The 17502-nt window shown below is 42.4% G+C and overlaps 1 protein-coding gene across 5 annotated transcripts in view; it reads right to left on the bottom strand.

Annotated features, from left to right (window-relative positions):
* The window catches only part of RALGAPB (Ral GTPase activating protein non-catalytic subunit beta), a 63600-nt gene that overhangs the window by 26511 nt on the left and 19587 nt on the right, over positions 1-17502 (bottom strand). For 2 of the 5 annotated variants that reach the window (XM_052683543.1, XM_052683544.1), the window contains exons 9-17: positions 17202-17418; positions 12130-12165; positions 10105-10306; positions 8546-8713; positions 7377-7491; positions 6985-7132; positions 4426-4490; positions 2887-3019; positions 832-965 (exon numbers count right to left, since the gene is read on the bottom strand). In XM_052683543.1, the coding sequence (XP_052539503.1) occupies positions 832-965; positions 2887-3019; positions 4426-4490; positions 6985-7132; positions 7377-7491; positions 8546-8713; positions 10105-10306; positions 12130-12165; positions 17202-17418 (1218 nt within the window). The remainder of the gene's footprint in view (positions 1-831; positions 966-2886; positions 3020-4425; positions 4491-6984; positions 7133-7376; positions 7492-8545; positions 8714-10104; positions 10307-12129; positions 12166-17201; positions 17419-17502) is intronic. The other 3 variants (XM_052683545.1, XM_052683547.1, XM_052683546.1) reach the window with 3 other exon arrangements.

The raw sequence follows: 17502 nt of genomic DNA, 5'->3' as shown, positions 1-17502 counted from the left end.
ACATAGGCCACAACTGAGGGTGCTAAAACAGAACAGGAGTGGTTCATCTGGGAAGTGGTGAAGAGAAACAGCACAGCTAGTCTGAGGAACAGAGCTGTGTGAAGACAAAGCTCCCAAGCAGGTGACACCTTCACATTAAGAAGGTGTCACACATAGCTCAGAAAATTACTTTGCACGTGACACAAAAGAAAAAAAGTTGGCACTTAAAAAAGGGCAACCAAATTTTTTATGTCCTGGTCTATTTCCAACCCTGATCAGCAGCAACAGAAACTCTTGTTTGGTTTGTCCACCCACTGTGCAACCAGCCTTAGAAACATCTAACAAAGTAACCTATGAGAAATGGTTCACAGTGGAGTTGAAAACTATGGGCTGAAGCCCACACTGCCCACTGGAAGCTCAGTGGTACGGTTTTCTTCCAGCTGTTCAACCTAATATGTAAGATTCATCCACTGCAGTGTGAAAAAACAGTGACAACAAAACAGAACCTAAACACAAAGCAAAGCAAAACCACACATGAGAACCCATGAGAACGATTAGAAGCCATCCAGCTAAAATCAGCCAGAATCACACAGTAGGGCTACGTGTATCTGAAGCAGCCACCTTGAGCTTCACCTTCAGCCCAAAGGCATTCACTGCACTCACTTGACTTAAATCACTGAGCATATACACTAGGATAAGACAGAGCAATCCTACAGAAGGAGGATGTACCCTCTTTGCTCCAAATAGAACATCTGCTGACAGACGTCTGCTTGGTGGCATGATTTTCACCTGAAGAGAACAGGAATCGTCCCTTTGAGAAGAGGCTGGAGTAACCACAGCTTCGTCTCTCACCTTTGCCAATCCAGAGAGAAGTTCCAACGCAGCCAGTGAGATGCTCATGTCCTGCCTCCACTGTGAGTTCAGCCTCTGGGTTACCAGGTGAATGCTGCGTATCAGAAGTCCTGCAGCCGTATCTGTATTAAGAGCTAGGATGTAACCCCAGTAACACATACCACAGGGAGGGAAAATAACTAAGCATTAGTAACAATAAGCAAAGCACAGGAACAAGCCAAAGCAGCCACGATACGCACATAAAATTACATACAACCCAGAATCTGGAAATTTGGCTAACTGCCTTGTATGCAACACCAGTACACAATACAAATCTATTCAGATTAGCACCTTGTATCAATTTGGTTCTGTTTCTTCTAAAGACATTTCGGACAATCACAGCACTGGATGCATTTCAGCAGCAGAACAGCCTGTGTTGGGTTGTGCTGCTGTTTGCTACCGTGCTTACACTGCTGCAGTGTCTTGCAGACTCAGAAGAATTTAGGCATTAGTCACGTATGTTAGACACCAGTACTCACACTGAGTCATAGTAATGAACAGAGCTCATGTAACTTCAGATACCTAGGCCAGAAGTTACCTATTCTCTCTATACACAGCATTTATCAGAAGCTGCTTTAGGTATTTATGTGCAGATAATGAAAGAAACCAACCTGGAAGATATAATTGTTTCTAAATGTTTAATTTTCCTGTACCTTTGGCTAACATTAAAAACAAAGAGGTGCTTTTAGGAGCAGTTGCTCACAACTTCATTGTATTGGGAACACAAATATTATACACATTTGTTAAAACTGAAGTAGGCAAATTCATTTCAGCACCAATGCTCTCTGCCAGTCTAGCAGCAGATTCACACGTCAGCTACAGTTAACCAGTAAAAATAAACCATCTTGTTTCCAATTTTCCCTTCAAGCATTCAGCAGAAATGTTGAAATTCCTTTTGTAAGTGTATTATAACCTTACCTTGTGGGCACAGAATTCTTTTTCTTAAATCCAGTAAAATGAATCAATAATGCCAACAAATTCAGGGCCAGATATTACAAAAAATATCTTTCAATTTACACGTATGGTTTGAAAAGTCAGTGACTCAACAACTTAAAACATGAGGGTTTTTTTAGCCTTACAAAGGAACATTTTACACTGCGAGGTGCCAAAAACACTTGCCAATGAAAACACAGGAATTACATACATAATTAAGGTGGTGTGGTAAAAACCAGCACTTCAAGTCACTTCAGACAAATCCGTTAGAGAAATAACTAACATTTAAACAAAACCCTGCATCTGTATGTAATGTATATATGTGAATATGCTAAAGCTTTCCCACTAATCTCTCCTCCTACAAGGAGAACTGGGGAAGAAGCATTTTTATCTGGTGAGAATGGAGTTTCCCACCTAGCCTACAAGGTGGTCTGTTCTCACATTCACTTCACCAATTAACATCCATTGCACTGCTAAAGCATGGAGGAACAAATGAAATTCCAGAATCTCCACATTCTCACATTCTATGGCTTACCACATAGACTAAGTAGGACATGAATTCTACTGAAAGATTCAAAAAGGGCACAGTACAGGACATCACAAACCAACGTTAATTGAAGAGATCTTGTTATAACAAATGACACATTGCAAGCGTTCTGCCTCTTTATCTTGCAGAAACAGGAGTCCCCCAAATGGTCTTTAAAAACAGTTAAGAAAAGGTACTACTAAACTTGGAATGCTATCAAAATGAATGAAGCCATTAATTTGCACCTGGTATACGTTTATGGCATCAATGTTCATGAAAACACATGATAAAGTACAACAGTTTGCCACGAGCTTTTTTAAAAACTGTATTGGGAGAGTCCTTTAGCAGGTTAAACACCAACCAACACAGAACCAGCCAGCACATGTGAGCACCACACATGGGTGCATACGGGATCAAATCAGCAATGAACAAAGGAGTATCCATCTTGGCTTCAAAACACCCGCACACATTAATTATGAGCCAGAACTACAAAAGGAGAAAAACAAAAATCAAGTTAGGATATTATAATACCATTTTTTCCAAAGAGCTGTCCTTACCATAATCCCTTAGAAGGGCTTGTGCTGGCCGTTCACTATCTGGTGTTGTAGGCTCCGTGCTGCCGCCACTTGCAGTACTAATGCCACTGTTAGTACGACTGTGGCTTTTGAAGAGGTTGTTTTCACCACCATTCTGCAAATTTAGGAAAAAAAAATTAGAAAAGTGAAAACTCAGCAAGAATGTAATCTAGCCACCATTGTTAAAGACCAACATCATCTTCTATGAACGAGTGACTCGTCTGGTAGAGGATGGAAAGGCTGCTGCCATAGCCCACCTAGACTTCAGCAGAGCCTTTCATGCTGTCTCCCACAGAATCCTCCTGCAGAAGCTGGCAGCCCATGGCTGGGACAGCTACACTCTTCACTGGGTAAGGAACTGGCTGCAGGGCTGGGCCCAGAGAGTGGTGGTGAATGGAATTGCATCCAGCTGGCAGCCAGTCAGGAGAGCTGTGTTCCTCAGCAGTCAGTATTGGGGCCAGTCCTGTTTAAAGGTGTCACTGATGATCTGGATGAGGGGATTGAGTGCACCCTCAGGACATCTGCTGATGACACCAAGCTGGGAGGAAGTGTCAACCTGCCTGGGGGTAGGAAGGCCCTGCAGAGGGGTCTGAACAGGCTGATCGATGGGCTCAGGCCAACTGCATGAGCTTCAGTAGGACCAATTGCAGAGTCCTGCCCTTTGATCACAACTCCATGCGTTGCTACAGGCTTGGAGCACAGGGCTGGAAAGTTGCACACAGAAAAAGGATCTGGAGGTGTTAGCTGACAGCTGGCTGAACGTGAGCCAGCAGTGAGCCCGGCTGGCCAAGAAGCCAATGGCATCCTGGCTTGTGTCAGAAACTGCACAGCCAGCAGGAGGTGATGGCACCTCTGCAGCCAGCACTGGTGAGGCCGCACCTCGAGTGCTGTGTTCAGTGCTGGGCCCCTGACTACAAGAAAGACACTGAGACCATGGAGCGCATCCAAAGAATGGCAACGAAGCTGTGAGGGGTCTGGAGCACAAGATTACGAGGAGCAGTTGAGGGAACTGAGATGGTTCATTGTGGAGAAGAGGAGGCTTAGGGGAACCTCATCGCCCTCTACAACCATCTGAAAGGAGATTGCAGTGAGATGGGGGTCAGCTTTTTCTCCCAGCTGATTAGTGATAGGATGAGAGGTAATGGTCTTAAGTTGCACCAAGAGGGGTTCAGGTAAGATATTAGTGAAAGCTTCTTAAAAAGAGTGGTCAGGCATTGGCACAGGCTGCCCAGGGAAGTGCTGGAGTCACTGTCCTTTGAGGGATGTGTTTTAGTGGGCATAGTGGTGATGGGCTGACACTGGACTATATGATCTTATTGGCTTTTTCCAACCTTAATGATTCTATGAAACTGAAAGTCAGTTTTAAGTAATGAGAAGATCTTCTGAACAGAATTCTCTATAACAAAGAATATTTTTAGATGGGATAATATCTCTGGACTGAACTTACTTAAACTGCTGATAAATGAATCACATTTTTTTCTGAAGCAATAACTTCATAAACAACAATTAAACAAATCTTACCGTTTCCATTTGGCAGCCAATGGCTTCTAACAGTGCTGAGTCTTGAACAATATTCAACATTGCACCTGAAGAATTAAACAGAAGAGGTAACTAAAAACCACAGTAGAACACTGACAGCTACAATGCAGAGAAGCACTGAAGGTCTAAGCATCCAGAATCTCCTTCCTGATTTATACAGAGCTTTTATAAGAGTTTATAAAACACGAGGATTTGTTCCAGGCTTAGCAATTTGATGCAGATGAGAGCTGAGATATTCTTTTGGCTATTTTAAAAACGCTTTGAACACAGGTTTCCTGAATTCCTCCGTTCAGAAGGATTCTTGTTTCACAGAAGGGCTGGAATGCTTCCCTGTCTCCCAGCAGATTGTGCTCATTTAAAAACTCAGGTTACATTTAAAGAGGTTTACAGATTTTGTGAGTAAAAAAGCAGCATTTGTTAGGTAACAGACAGCCAAAGTGCACTGTAATCCAAAGCCACCTCAAGGGTTACGCCGTACTGTCTGGGCTCCTCTCTGTGCCTGGCACAAGGAGCCTCCCTTCCTCAGTTTGGCCATTAGGAGCCAAAAGGCACCTGGTAACTGGCAAACAAAAATGTGCTTTCACTACTTAATGGGCTGTCAGTGCAGGCAGCAGCCTGTTGGAAGATAAGGTAATATCTGCTCCATCCAGCAACCCTGAAGACATCAACATGAGACCACAATCATTCTCAACACAATCAATCATCAAAGGACCTGTCAAATGAACCCCAAATCCACTCCAGCACAAGCATTTTTACAGAGATGTTTTTGTCCAAAACCTGCATCAATATTTCCAACACCACTCTCCAAACTCTCAGATCAGTATAGTAAATATAAATTTCATTTCAGTTTAGCAAAAACATTAAACCAAATTCCAAAATCAGGAGGTCAGAGGTATGATCCACCAAAACTCTACCTACAAGTGATCTCCAGGACCCAATTTTTCATGCCTTTTTTTTTTTTTTTTTACTGCATTCAAATCAAACAGCAAGTAGACAGAAAAATCCAGCCCGGGAGAGAGAGCTACCAACAAGAGCATCACACAGGTGAACTAAAACTGACTGTACTCTGGATGCCTTATGTCACATGGGGCACACACCACCTGTAGCTGCATCATTTTTCCTCCAGCACAGCCATGGGGCTGAGGAGAACAACAGCTGCAATAGGAAACGAAACACTCCAGTTGTTGTCAAATATTTAAAAAGCAGCTGGAAATAAACACCAATGTTTCAGAGAGGATGATGGAACATGCAAGAATCTCTGGCTAAGATACAGACTCATGAATCCTCTCCAACCAAAGCCAGCAGGACATAAACTCCTGTTACATGTGTAGCTAACAGTAGGAAAACTGAAGAAACAAAGCAGTAAGGCCTGTCAGCCAGGTAATGGTAAAAAAAACATCATAGGCAGAGTATCTGAAAAGCTGAGGTGCAGGCACCAACCTCAGTGGAGGCATGTAAGAACGCACGGGTAGGATTTAACAGAACATCACTCACCCTACAGCTGATACAGCAACATGTGCTCTGTGAGCATGACTAAGAAACCACACACATCCTCATCCCTTCACTTGCAGCACTGGCTGCAAATCATCCTTTAAAATTATTATCGCCATGTCTTCTGCTTGTACAGAAAAGGTTTCAAGGGTTGTCTTGAAAGAACAGCTTTCAGAAAGACTGCAGACTGGATTTGTTTCCATTCACTTCATTGCTTGTGCACTTTTTCCTCCCTCTCCTATTATCCAGGCAGGCTTCCAGAACCAATCAGATATCTACCCAGTGCAAATCCACTTGCTTTTTAAACTGTTAAAGGAAAATGGCATGGTAACTATTATAATGTGAAGAAAGGTACTTTTACATAATGAGAGGGAAGCAAATAAGGGAAAAAAAAGTGTAAGGAAACAAAATTTTTACCTGCCTGAAAATACATCTGCTTAACAGACTGTGCACTATTTAAGATTCCAGCTTCTAGTTACTTCCTCAGCACTGACACCTCAACACATCCAACCACCTCAACGCACAGTTTGTTGCCAAACCGTGATGTATCTGCAGACTCTATGCTGGAGCTTTTCTGCAAGGACTGACACAGTGCTGAACAAACACCATCTGTATTCTGCCAATGCTAGAGTACTTGTTACCCAGTATTTCAATTGGTTTCTAGGCTCAAGCATGGCAAAAACTGAAATGTTCCCTGTAATCCATTACTCATGATTTTTTACCAATATTAGAACATTTCTTCCTATTTCCATTCTGAGTTATGACTGACTTCTGCTGCTAGAATGTGCTTTAATTCTATTTTTACTTTTCAAGCGCCATTCCACATTTAGAATGGAAGGGATTACATTTAGAATGGTAGAGAGAGATTACTTAACAAGAACGTGAGGATTTCAAAGATGTTTTGAGAGTATGAGGGCGATTATACAGAAGATGATCTGACAGGAATTTCTCCTTTTTCTTGCCAAGTATCACATGAATGTACCAAATTATTCCAGGAGAGGTGAAGGCGCTTTCATAACACAATGGATACATTAAAAATGTTGAAATTACCTAGTATCATCTGAGTGTTGTTGGGATCTGTTTCAGTTTGCAAAGCTCCTATAAGTATATTCACAAGCCTCAGCTTCAAGGAAAGGAAGGTTACTGGTTTATCATACGTTGAGCTGTCATCATTGCTGAATTTCCCTTCCAGGACAACCTGAATGAACAATGAATTTATTTCAGTATCAATTAGAACTCGATGCCATTTTTACACTGAACACACCAGCATGGCATTGCCTTCAAAAGTCAGAATCCACAGCACAAATTACTCCTGTCAAACTTGTGCCAAGAGTTTCAGGACTAAACAGAATGCCAAATACCACAACTCACCTCACCCAAATGCCACTCCACAACCCAAAAGACAAAATTCAACATGTAAGACAAAGCTGTAAGGTTATTACCTCCGATTTTATGGTTCCAAAATGATGAGGGAGAGGCAACAAAGACAGCAAGATGTTAATTGAAGCTCTTCTTAGCTCTGTGGGGTTTACATATATTTTAAACTTTGAGAGTTCCCTGCAAATCAAAGCACCATACAATTAATCAACTTTTCATAAGACTTTGAAGCCAAACCTAAGTGAAAATTAAACAAACAGCCACTCCTTGGTCTTAAATAACTTGCAACGTCCAATGTAGCTGTTTCTTCCTAGATTCAAGATTCTGATTTTATAGCAGTTGCAATGAAACAATTAGCAAATTATGAAGTCCTGCCTGAATGGTTTTGCACTGAACCATTAAGCAAACAGAAGTCTTATTCGTATTCTGCATCCTCAAGGCAGGAAATGCCAGTCACAAGCCTCTGCGTGCTTACTGCAAATCCCACCAACCCAGCTCTACCACAATCCCCAGAATTTGCTCGTGTGCATCTTGTATAAAACACATTCTGCTTGGAAACAGACCACGTTTCTTATGAAGCCACGAGTTAATTCTGCTTGTAAGATCCACCTGCAAGCAGCAGCAGCTCAGATTTAAGCCCAGAAGAATAACAGTAGTTTATGCACAACTTCAAGCTGAAATGCACCATCAGCACATACAAGATATGGAGAGGAAGGCAGGCACAGAGCAGTAGTAAGTGCCTTAAGTTATTTAGCAATCTGTACGGCTCTGACAAACAAGGGCATATATTCCAGTTTAGGAACCTATTCCAACTTCCCTGTCAGTCTAAATGATCAATGCTTTCCGTTTAGTGGTGTGTAAAGTTACCTTCTGAATAAAGTCACTGCAATAACAGCCAGTATAGAACATGCTGTAAAGTTCTCCTTAAAAATAAATCAGCTTTAAATGTATTCTTTTCCCTATTCTTGTTTTTCAATAATGAATACTAAGATAACACAACTCCAACATTCTCATTTTTAAAAAGGGCTACTGCTACTTTAAGGATAATTGCATTAAATGAAATGAAAAGTCAGAGCTTATGAAATGCTGCTGTTATCACTATCACATACATACATAACATGGGGCCCACATTACAGAACTCCTCCAGTGGAAGCCATCCAGGAACGACAGAAACCCCAGAAGATAAACATCTCCCCATATTTCTGATAGCATCTACAGGGAAACAGCAGTTTACCTGTCGGGTAAAATAGTTTCAAGAGCCGAAATGAAATATGGAACCACGACATCAATTCCTTTCAGGTCACAGCAGAACAAAGGAGGGGAGTTCAGAATAACACTGGCAAGAACGGGGTGGCAAACGAAATCTGCTATCTGCAAACCCTGAATTAAAAGCATGTAAAATCTGACAAAGAAAGATAAGACGGAATTATTTGCACATAAAAAGTATCAGCATCCCACACGAACACGAATGTGCAGCAATTAGATCTTTTCTACACAGAACAGCTTCACAATCAGAGCTGAGAGAAGCTTTTCTGAGCGTTCCCCGAAGTCATGTTAGCACAGGCAAGTGCAGTTAGCTATGTTTCAAAAAAAGCCACGCTAATCACACATATTACACGTGAAAAGCCAGCAGAGCACCATTCTGCTGAAACATCTGCCTTGTCGCAGCCCAGGGCCTGGGAGCTGCTGCAGCTACAGCACAGCAGCGTGCTCACTGTGCTCCCCGCCACCGCCTTTCTCGTGTAAGGGTGTGAAGGAGACCTCGGTTCCAATTCCCTCGCATGGAAGAAAAGTACTGCAAAATCCCTGGGGGGGAACAGCACTGTGACAGCAATCCTAACATCTGGTAAATAAGAGGGAAAATCTGAATCAGCTATTTCAAATGAAAAAGCAGAGGGATGTGAAGCACCTTATGTAGCTGGCCATCATCCCAAAGTACCTCGTCTCTTAAAGCAGTTAAATTCCTCTACAGGTTTTAGGTTACAGTGTATTTGTATTAAAAAAAGAACAAAAAAACAAAAAAAACCCACACAAAAAAACCCTCCACAACTTAACAAAACAGAGGAATCCGACTGTGTAAGAGGAACAGACCATCTAATGCATATAGCACTACCACATACATGAAATAACGTGGTTCAGTCTTCCAGAAGTTTTGATGCCACCTATGGCAAAGGTAATTGAACTGTTTGAGAGAGTTACTTTTTATAAAATTGATTCTCTGCCTCTGGCTTTTTCTACTTTTTAACTAAAAAAAGTTGGAAAAACAAGAACTATGATAGGCGGGATGGCCTTGTTTTACTAGAAATTAAACTGAAAATCGAAGTAGTTCACGATGAAAATATATATATATATATACACACAAACAAATAATAGAATATTAGTGCATTTCTGTATGTAAAAACCATTAAAAAATATATACTCATGTTTCTTGACAAGACAGCACCCTGTGCAGTCTAACAAAACACAATCTCAAATCTGCACACTTCTGTCCATCTTACCAACATTTGATAGCAAGTTTAAAAACCTTCAAGTGTCAAAAAGACCAAAGAAGTTCCCTCCAGCTGCTGGAGGGGCTCCCCCTCAACTAGAGCTTGAAGAAAGCCCAATGGAAACCAGCACTGTGGGAACACAAAGCCAACACTCAGCTTACAGAGGGAGCTGTGCCTCGTGCAGGCCAGCCACGCTCTTAGAGCTGGCAGCACAGGATTCAGACAGTAACTGAATGCTATGCACTGCAAATTCCTTTGCACCGTAACATTACACCAATAAAGCAACTGAAAGATAGGTTAGTACCGGGATAAGTAAGCTGGTAATATTTCCTCCCCAGTCTTCTTGCTACAAAATATCCTACACAGTGTCCCGCATGCCTCTGCCCTTCCTGCTTCATAGTTGTCTGGGAATTCACTGGCATCAAACAAAGGGTTGGAAGCCATTGTATCTGTGGACATTTGGGATCCTTTCCGGCGAAACTCCACACTAGCTTGAGTTGCTATAGCTGGGAAAAGAAAAAACAGCATTTCACTGCGTTTGTTAACATATATAATAGGCTCATGGGATCCTGGACACAAAGATCAAGTCCAATTTAGCAGTTATCATGAAGCTGTTAGTTCACTGTATTTGAGTCAGTGCCTCTGTTTAGGAACTATTTGAGGCTATAACTAACTTTTGTCTGTGTAAGGATTGCAACAATTGACCTTCATGTTCTGAAGTTCATCCCAATTTTGTGTTGGGAAGTGTCTCCTTGCATCCAGAACACCTCCCTACCCTCTCAGAGGACAAGGATCTTCCTCGCCTTGTTCTCATCTCCAGAAAACGACTTTCCTTGCACTCTTAAAATACCACCCAACGTTTTCACTGTGCCATTACTACTACCTCCACACAAGTGCTTACTTGCAACTGACTGATCACCTATCTTGTTCTGAACATCAAACTACTTATGTTGCATAAACATAACTGATAGTTTAATACAAAGAAAAAAATCCAAGAATTGCGAAGGACTCGCTGTAAGAAGGAAAATCAAAACATATCTGCTGAGAGCCACTCTCCTGCTTTGGTCCCCCCTGTCCCCATACGAGCCCAGAGTGCTGTCAGATGGAAGCTGCCAGCAGGGCAGGCCTCCCCGTGTGCCAACGCACACCGTGCTCACAGACATCTCCAGAGGCCGCCATCACCGCCGTGACTGGGTGCTGCTTACAGTGGGGGAACTGGAGCTCAATCATCTCTAAGGTCCCAGCCCCAGGTTCTGTGATCCTGCTTAGCTTTGTGCTCAGTTCCTGCAGGATGGCTCTGCCAGTCTGACTCAACTCAATTTGTGCCTTTTTCGCAGTACACCTTTCACACACCACTATCAGACACACAGGCTGCAAGAGGCTGCTCATCTCGCTGGCTTCTTCATTTCTTCTAAAATGGCAACCAAAACAAATCTGTGTGTAATGCCCTCAATGTGCAAGGAGATAGGGGAAAAAAAAAAAAACACAGTAAAAAGTTCACTCTTGGAAAACTAATGGCAGAAGCAGCATTTTCGTTCTTATTTTTAGCTAAGACTATGCTGATCTTCAGACATTTTATGAGCTACAAAACCAAAGAGAACAAATAATGTGTGCTCCTGGTTAATCAAGCTAACAACTCCAGCAGTACCAGAGAAGCTGCTCTATCTCGTGCCTGGGATACTCGGGAATATCAGGTTCACAATCAGCCTTGCAAACAAAGACTCGAACACTTGGATGTATGGAATACTTTTTCATTTATGGATAAGATTTTTGTTTGGATTTAGTTTTTGTTGCTTGTTTGTGTCTCTTTTAAAAGGAAACTTCCCAATGACAAGCATCTCCTGTTAATTTTTGCCTATAAATTCATTGTTTGACCTATGGTTAACTTAGAAATTTTCACAGTGTGAGTAGTAAATAAGCACAAATCTTTATGCATCTTCCCATGAGCCATTTTTTGTCCTGAATAAGCTATCCAGCAATATACTGTAGTTGGAAAAAAAACACTACATGCACAATGCATACAAATCAAACACTAGTCTGTAAAATAAGCTTTAAGTAAAAAAAAACATGGTTAGTGCAAAGTCCTGAAACTCATGACATGATCACAGACTAAAGTACATAAAAGATGGGACTGATTCAGGCAGATTAATTTGCTTTTGCCAACAATCCTCCCCATTCAAAAACACACACAAAAAAATTACTTGTCTTTTTCAAGTAAAAGTGCAAAAGCTACAAGGGACAATGAGAATGAATTTACAAATAAAAGATGGGATTATGGAAAAAGAAAAGCATGACCGCAATTAAGGAAAAGCTACTTGTTCCTACTTACAAGATTTATAAGAAAGAAGAATTTGGATAAAAGATGCTGCAAGATAATAGAAATAAAATGGAAACAAATCAAAGGACAGCAGTAGTTATAAAATACTTTTAAGATGGTGAAATTGTAATATAAGTTAAGAAGCTTTTAGCTTGTTTAAAAAATAGATTAAAAGCTTTATGATACAGCAAGCTTGTTAAACACACAGGAAATCGGCATTCAGGTCCAAAATTATGGTTTTGAAAGTATCATGCAAAACAAGGAACAAAAAGTTACAAAATACTAGCAAGATTTAGATCTGTTCACATCGGCATACATCAGTATTTAAAAGGATTATTAACCCTTCCCAGCTCAGGTGCATTTGCCTACGTTCCATTGCACGTGGGCTCCCCCCACGACTTCAGTGACTCGGTTATGTCTCACAAGGGCAGCTTACTTACCTACAGAGCCTCCTCAACCATAAGCTTCCAAACCATGAGCTCCTGACTGCACTACTGCTCCATCCTCTGTATGCCATGCTGCTAACAACCCAAACCAGCACGGCATGCCTCCCCTGGCCATCAGCTCCACCAACAACCTTCCACAGCAGAAATAAAGCCAGAGCACCACTAGAAAGATCAGCATCTCAAAAACAATCTCCAGAAACAGATGAGAGAGTAAAAGGACTCCAGCAGCCAGGCATCATGAGAGCAATCTGCACAGCTCACATTTTCCACACACTGGGTGAGATCAAGACCTATGCCAAGCCTCTCAGCAATACTCAAAACTTCCCTCACCAGGGCTTCTCCTACCTTCTCCTACCTGCCTCCTAGACCAATACAGCCTTTGGGGCACCACAATAACAAGAGGAGGGCCAAAGCTGATGAGGATTGAACACTCTGAGATTGCTTCGAGGCCCAAGAGCACCTAGTGATGCCAGCAACCATCCGCAGCACAACTCCCCCACCACTTTACAACACGTGGCTGGCAAGCTTGTGACTTCTTTAGGAACAAGGTTTAAGAACAAGCCCATCCCACTGGAAGATCCTCTTGTTGAACCAATGGCACAAAGGATTGATGGGTTCCTCCCAGTCCTCACCGTTTGCTGAGGACAGCAATGAGCAACACACTCCTACAGCCCGGCGTGTCCGACACATGCAGCTGGAGTTCAGCACATCACGCACTCCCCAGAGCTGCCATATTCAGGACTATCTTCCTAAAGCCTTCCCAATGGATTTCTTCAGGAGTTTTATCACGTGGAGCAATCCGTGCCACACTGAAATAACGATCACTGAGCCATCCAATTCTACACACTGTTCCAGCAACACCCAGCTCTTTTCCATGCCAAACACATTACAGAACAGAACATTTTTCCTCTCTTCCCATGATACAGAATAATGTTTAGTAGCTGCCTTCTATAAAGCTTTACCTTTAAGGTTTCAGTGCAGAAGCTAAAACCTGACATAGAACAGGCACAAGAGCATTGGCACTGATGATGCCAAGATCTCTGTTACGTCTTCAGAATCGAAACAACTATGAAACACCATCTGGAAGGAGGAGGCTCAGAGCAAACAGGAAGGTTGCTTTCTAGGTGATGAATCCCTATCAACATTCAGCTGTATACAGATTACCTCCAGCTAACCTCACAGCAGAGAAAATAATTCTACAATCTCTCTTTTCCCAGACAGACACAGGCTGAAAACACTACAACTGCAAATGTGAAATATCTATGATAACTATTGCAGGATTCTAGATTAGTACAATTTTTACCATGGAAATAACAGAAAACTGAAAAGAGTGGGTGTGTGGGAACTGCTGAATGACAGCCTGAACCTCTGAATGATCACCTGAGGCGAGCAATGCGTCAGCCCTGGGAGCACAGGTGAAGGCGATTCTCCCGTGCTGCTGGAAGGGTGGAGGCTGGCTGCACCTCCCCCAGGCCCATTGAAGAGCTGATTACCAGTGGGGAGGGATTTCTTCTGGAGATCCCTCCTCTGGAGTTTTACAGCAAGCCCAGGATGCAGGTAAGCGTTCTGTCTATTCTCTTCTTGTTATTATAATCTGCTTTGCCAAACTCTCTTATTTCATAATTATAACATCCTTATATAACATTCACTGATGATACATGACATTTATTGATTATACAGCGGGACAGTGTTTTCACATAACCACAGAATAGCTGAAGTTGGAACGTGTGGAGACCACCTATTTGGGCACCCTGCTCAAATCGAAGCAAGATCAACTAGAGCCGCCTGGGTTACTCTCCCATCCACCCAAATATTTTTCAGCTCAAAACCTACAAGTTGCATATTTTTTCCATCTCAGAAATGCCTTTCTTGCTCTTCTTGACTTCCTTTCAGGAGGTGAAAGAGTTGAAGAAATCAGAAACACGAGGCACCACATCTAGAATAAAAGCAAAAGGTCTAGAAAAGCAATATCTACTAATTTGCCTGGGCCTCGACCAACTACTCCTTAATTCATAAAGCTCATCAAAAAGATGTCTTGTAAGATGGGAGAAAGGTGAAGTGCTAGTCCCTGTGAATCAGTAGGGCGCACTTAAAGGAGCTGAAGTGATTTCTGAAGTAGAATTTGAAACTGCATCTCATCCTTCATGGTTTCTTCTAGGGTAGCTCACGAACGGTTATTTAGAAATCACATCATATCTGTATTTGTTGGAAGTTTGTGTTACCTTTCTGGAAAGGTGTACCAGGGCAGTGAGACCTCCTTGGTCTTGCAGAGAGGATTTTCTTCCTGCTGCTTACACAAGATTTATCAATAACAGTGCCAAACATGCAAAATGCATCCAAGCTAGTGACATAAGCTTTACAGTACTAAGCTGTTGAGAATGGGAGATGGACTGTGATATACAGGCATAGCTAACCCATAGACGAAGAAACTCATAACAAGATTTCCTTTTGTCCCCTTCCCTAAGCACAGGGATTGTGACAACTAGCTGTCCCTTCTCTGCTGATCTCTTTTCACAAGCCTCACCAAAGGGATCAAGTCTAGCCAACGCAGGTTTGTGAAAGGCAGGTCCTGCCTGACTGATCTCATCTCCTTTATGACATGGCGACCTGCCTGGTGGATACAAGAAAGGCTGCTGCCATAGCCCACCTAGACTTCAGCAGAGCCTTTCATGCTGTCTCCCACAGAATCCTCCTGCAGAAGCTGGCAGCCCATGGCTGGGACAGCTACACTCTTCACTGGGTAAGGAACTGGCTGCAGGGCTGGGCCCAGAGAGTGGTGGTGAATGGAATTGCATCCAGCTGGCAGCCAGTCAGGAGAGCTGTGTTCCTCAGCAGTCAGTATTGGGGCCAGTCCTGTTTAAAGGTGTCACTGATGATCTGGATGAGGGGATTGAGTGCACCCTCAGGACATCTGCTGATGACACCAAGCTGGGAGGAAGTGTCAACCTGCCTGGGGGTAGGAAGGCCCTGCAGAGGGGTCTGAACAGGCTGATCGATGGGCTCAGGCCAACTGCATGAGCTTCAGTAGGACCAATTGCAGAGTCCTGCCCTTTGATCACAACTCCATGCGTTGCTACAGGCTTGGAGCACAGGGCTGGAAAGTTGCACACAGAAAAAGGATCTGGAGGTGTTTCTTCTCAGAAAGTGCTGAGCCATTGGCACAGGCTGCCCTGGGAAGTAGTTAGAGAGTCACTATCTCTGGAGGTGTTTAAGAATCATGAAGACGTGGCACTGAGGGATGTGGTTTAGTGGTTTAGTGACGGTTGCACTAGATGGATGAGCTCAGTGGTCTTTTCCAACCTTAAAGATTCTATATTGAGTAGAATAAGCAGAGGCAAGTGAATGGGCACAACACCAAGTATGATGGGCCCCACTTGTATGATGGAGAGGGACCACAGCATACAGCCCTTCTGGCCCATCTCATCAGTCCTACGCAGCACCTTTCGCCTTACAGATTTCAAGATGTAAAAGATTTCTCTTGGAGGCATCCGGTTTCACAGATTAGACTCCTAGAAAATAAGCCTTTCAATCCTGACTTTGATCTGACTCTGAAGACGTTGATACTTCAAGTCAACAGGAACTCCATGAGGTTAGCTCCTTAGTAGATGTTTTCTGAGCAGCTGACCTTGAGATCTCCAGAGGAACGGTGCCTCTCTGTAGAGTTTCAGCAGCACAGATCCTTCTTCAGTGCTTACTTTAAAATGGATTTGGGATATCCCAAATCCTAAACCCATCATTTCTGCACAGAGGAAGAATGTGATTTGTGATACAGTGAACAAGGAAGTTCATTAGTTTAACTACTAATATTGAGTATTATTAGAAATCCAACCTGCTACAACAAACCTCTATCCATTTTTCTTACTTTGGCCAGTGAACTTCTGATGAACGGATGTCTTCTAAAGCTTTAGAAGACATCTGAAGTACAATATAAAGAACAGGAAACATGCAAGGACTGAGAGGTTTTTTTTTTTTTCTGAATATATATCACTCAAGGAAAGAGAGTGCATGAAAGCCTCTCTGAGCAGAGCCCTACTTCTATCATATCTCAAAACATCTAAATTCTAGAGCCGAACAAAGTGTAGCAGACCAAATAAATCTAGCACTTGAGAACTGCAGACAAGCAAGGTATCACGTCTTACATGGGAGCATGTAACAACCATCACTGAAAGAAAACAACTTGCTACTTTAAGAATCATCTGCTCACAATGTTCTCCAAAAACACGAAGCATCACTTTGTGTGGTATTTGCAGTGAAGTTTGACAACTTTACAAACATGAGTCACCATTAAAATTTGCAATTACTCAAAGATATATTCAGGCAGATTTCAAACCAGGAAACGGACTCTTGCTTCTATTTCCCTCTGTATAAAATCTTTCCCACTAGCACAATTACAACCACCCTACTTGTTAGAGCAAGTGAGTGCTTAATTGTGAAAAGTAATTGATTTATTTATTAGTTTTAATTTAACAGCCTCCAGACACCTACTGGTGCTGGTTCAGCTGGGAGGGGTTAACCACTGTAAGCACTTAAGGCTTTATTTTTATTTATTGATTACGTTATTATGTTAATCTTGCAGGTAGGAAATGTCAATAAAACAAGGAGAAAAAAAAAAAAAAGCACATTTTCAGTAATATTTACCAGTCATGCTGCTGTCTCTGTTTATTCCATTATGAAGTTTACAGTGAACAAATGCTGCATCAAATAACCACGATCCAAAGAGGTTCAAGATGCTGTTAACCTTTGGCCTGCGAGGAGCTGGCAGTGGCCGTGGCTCAGAACTTGTCTGGTTTGGGCTAGAGAGCGGAGAAGTAGAGGACGGTTGGTGCTGCACTTTGGAAGCATGTGCAGTGGTTGCCTGTTTGAACGGAAGAACAAATCAGCTCCCAGGAAAATGAAAATCACTTCCTCCGACCAAGGGAGCCCTCCGACAGCACCAGTA

Source organism: Tympanuchus pallidicinctus, unplaced genomic scaffold (genome assembly GCF_026119805.1).
Source record: "Tympanuchus pallidicinctus isolate F22 unplaced genomic scaffold, pur_lepc_1.0 scaffold20, whole genome shotgun sequence".
Taxonomy (NCBI): domain Eukaryota; kingdom Metazoa; phylum Chordata; class Aves; order Galliformes; family Phasianidae; genus Tympanuchus; species Tympanuchus pallidicinctus.
The sequence above is the reverse complement of the archived record's forward strand: the minus strand, read 5'-3'. Positions and strand labels throughout refer to the sequence as shown.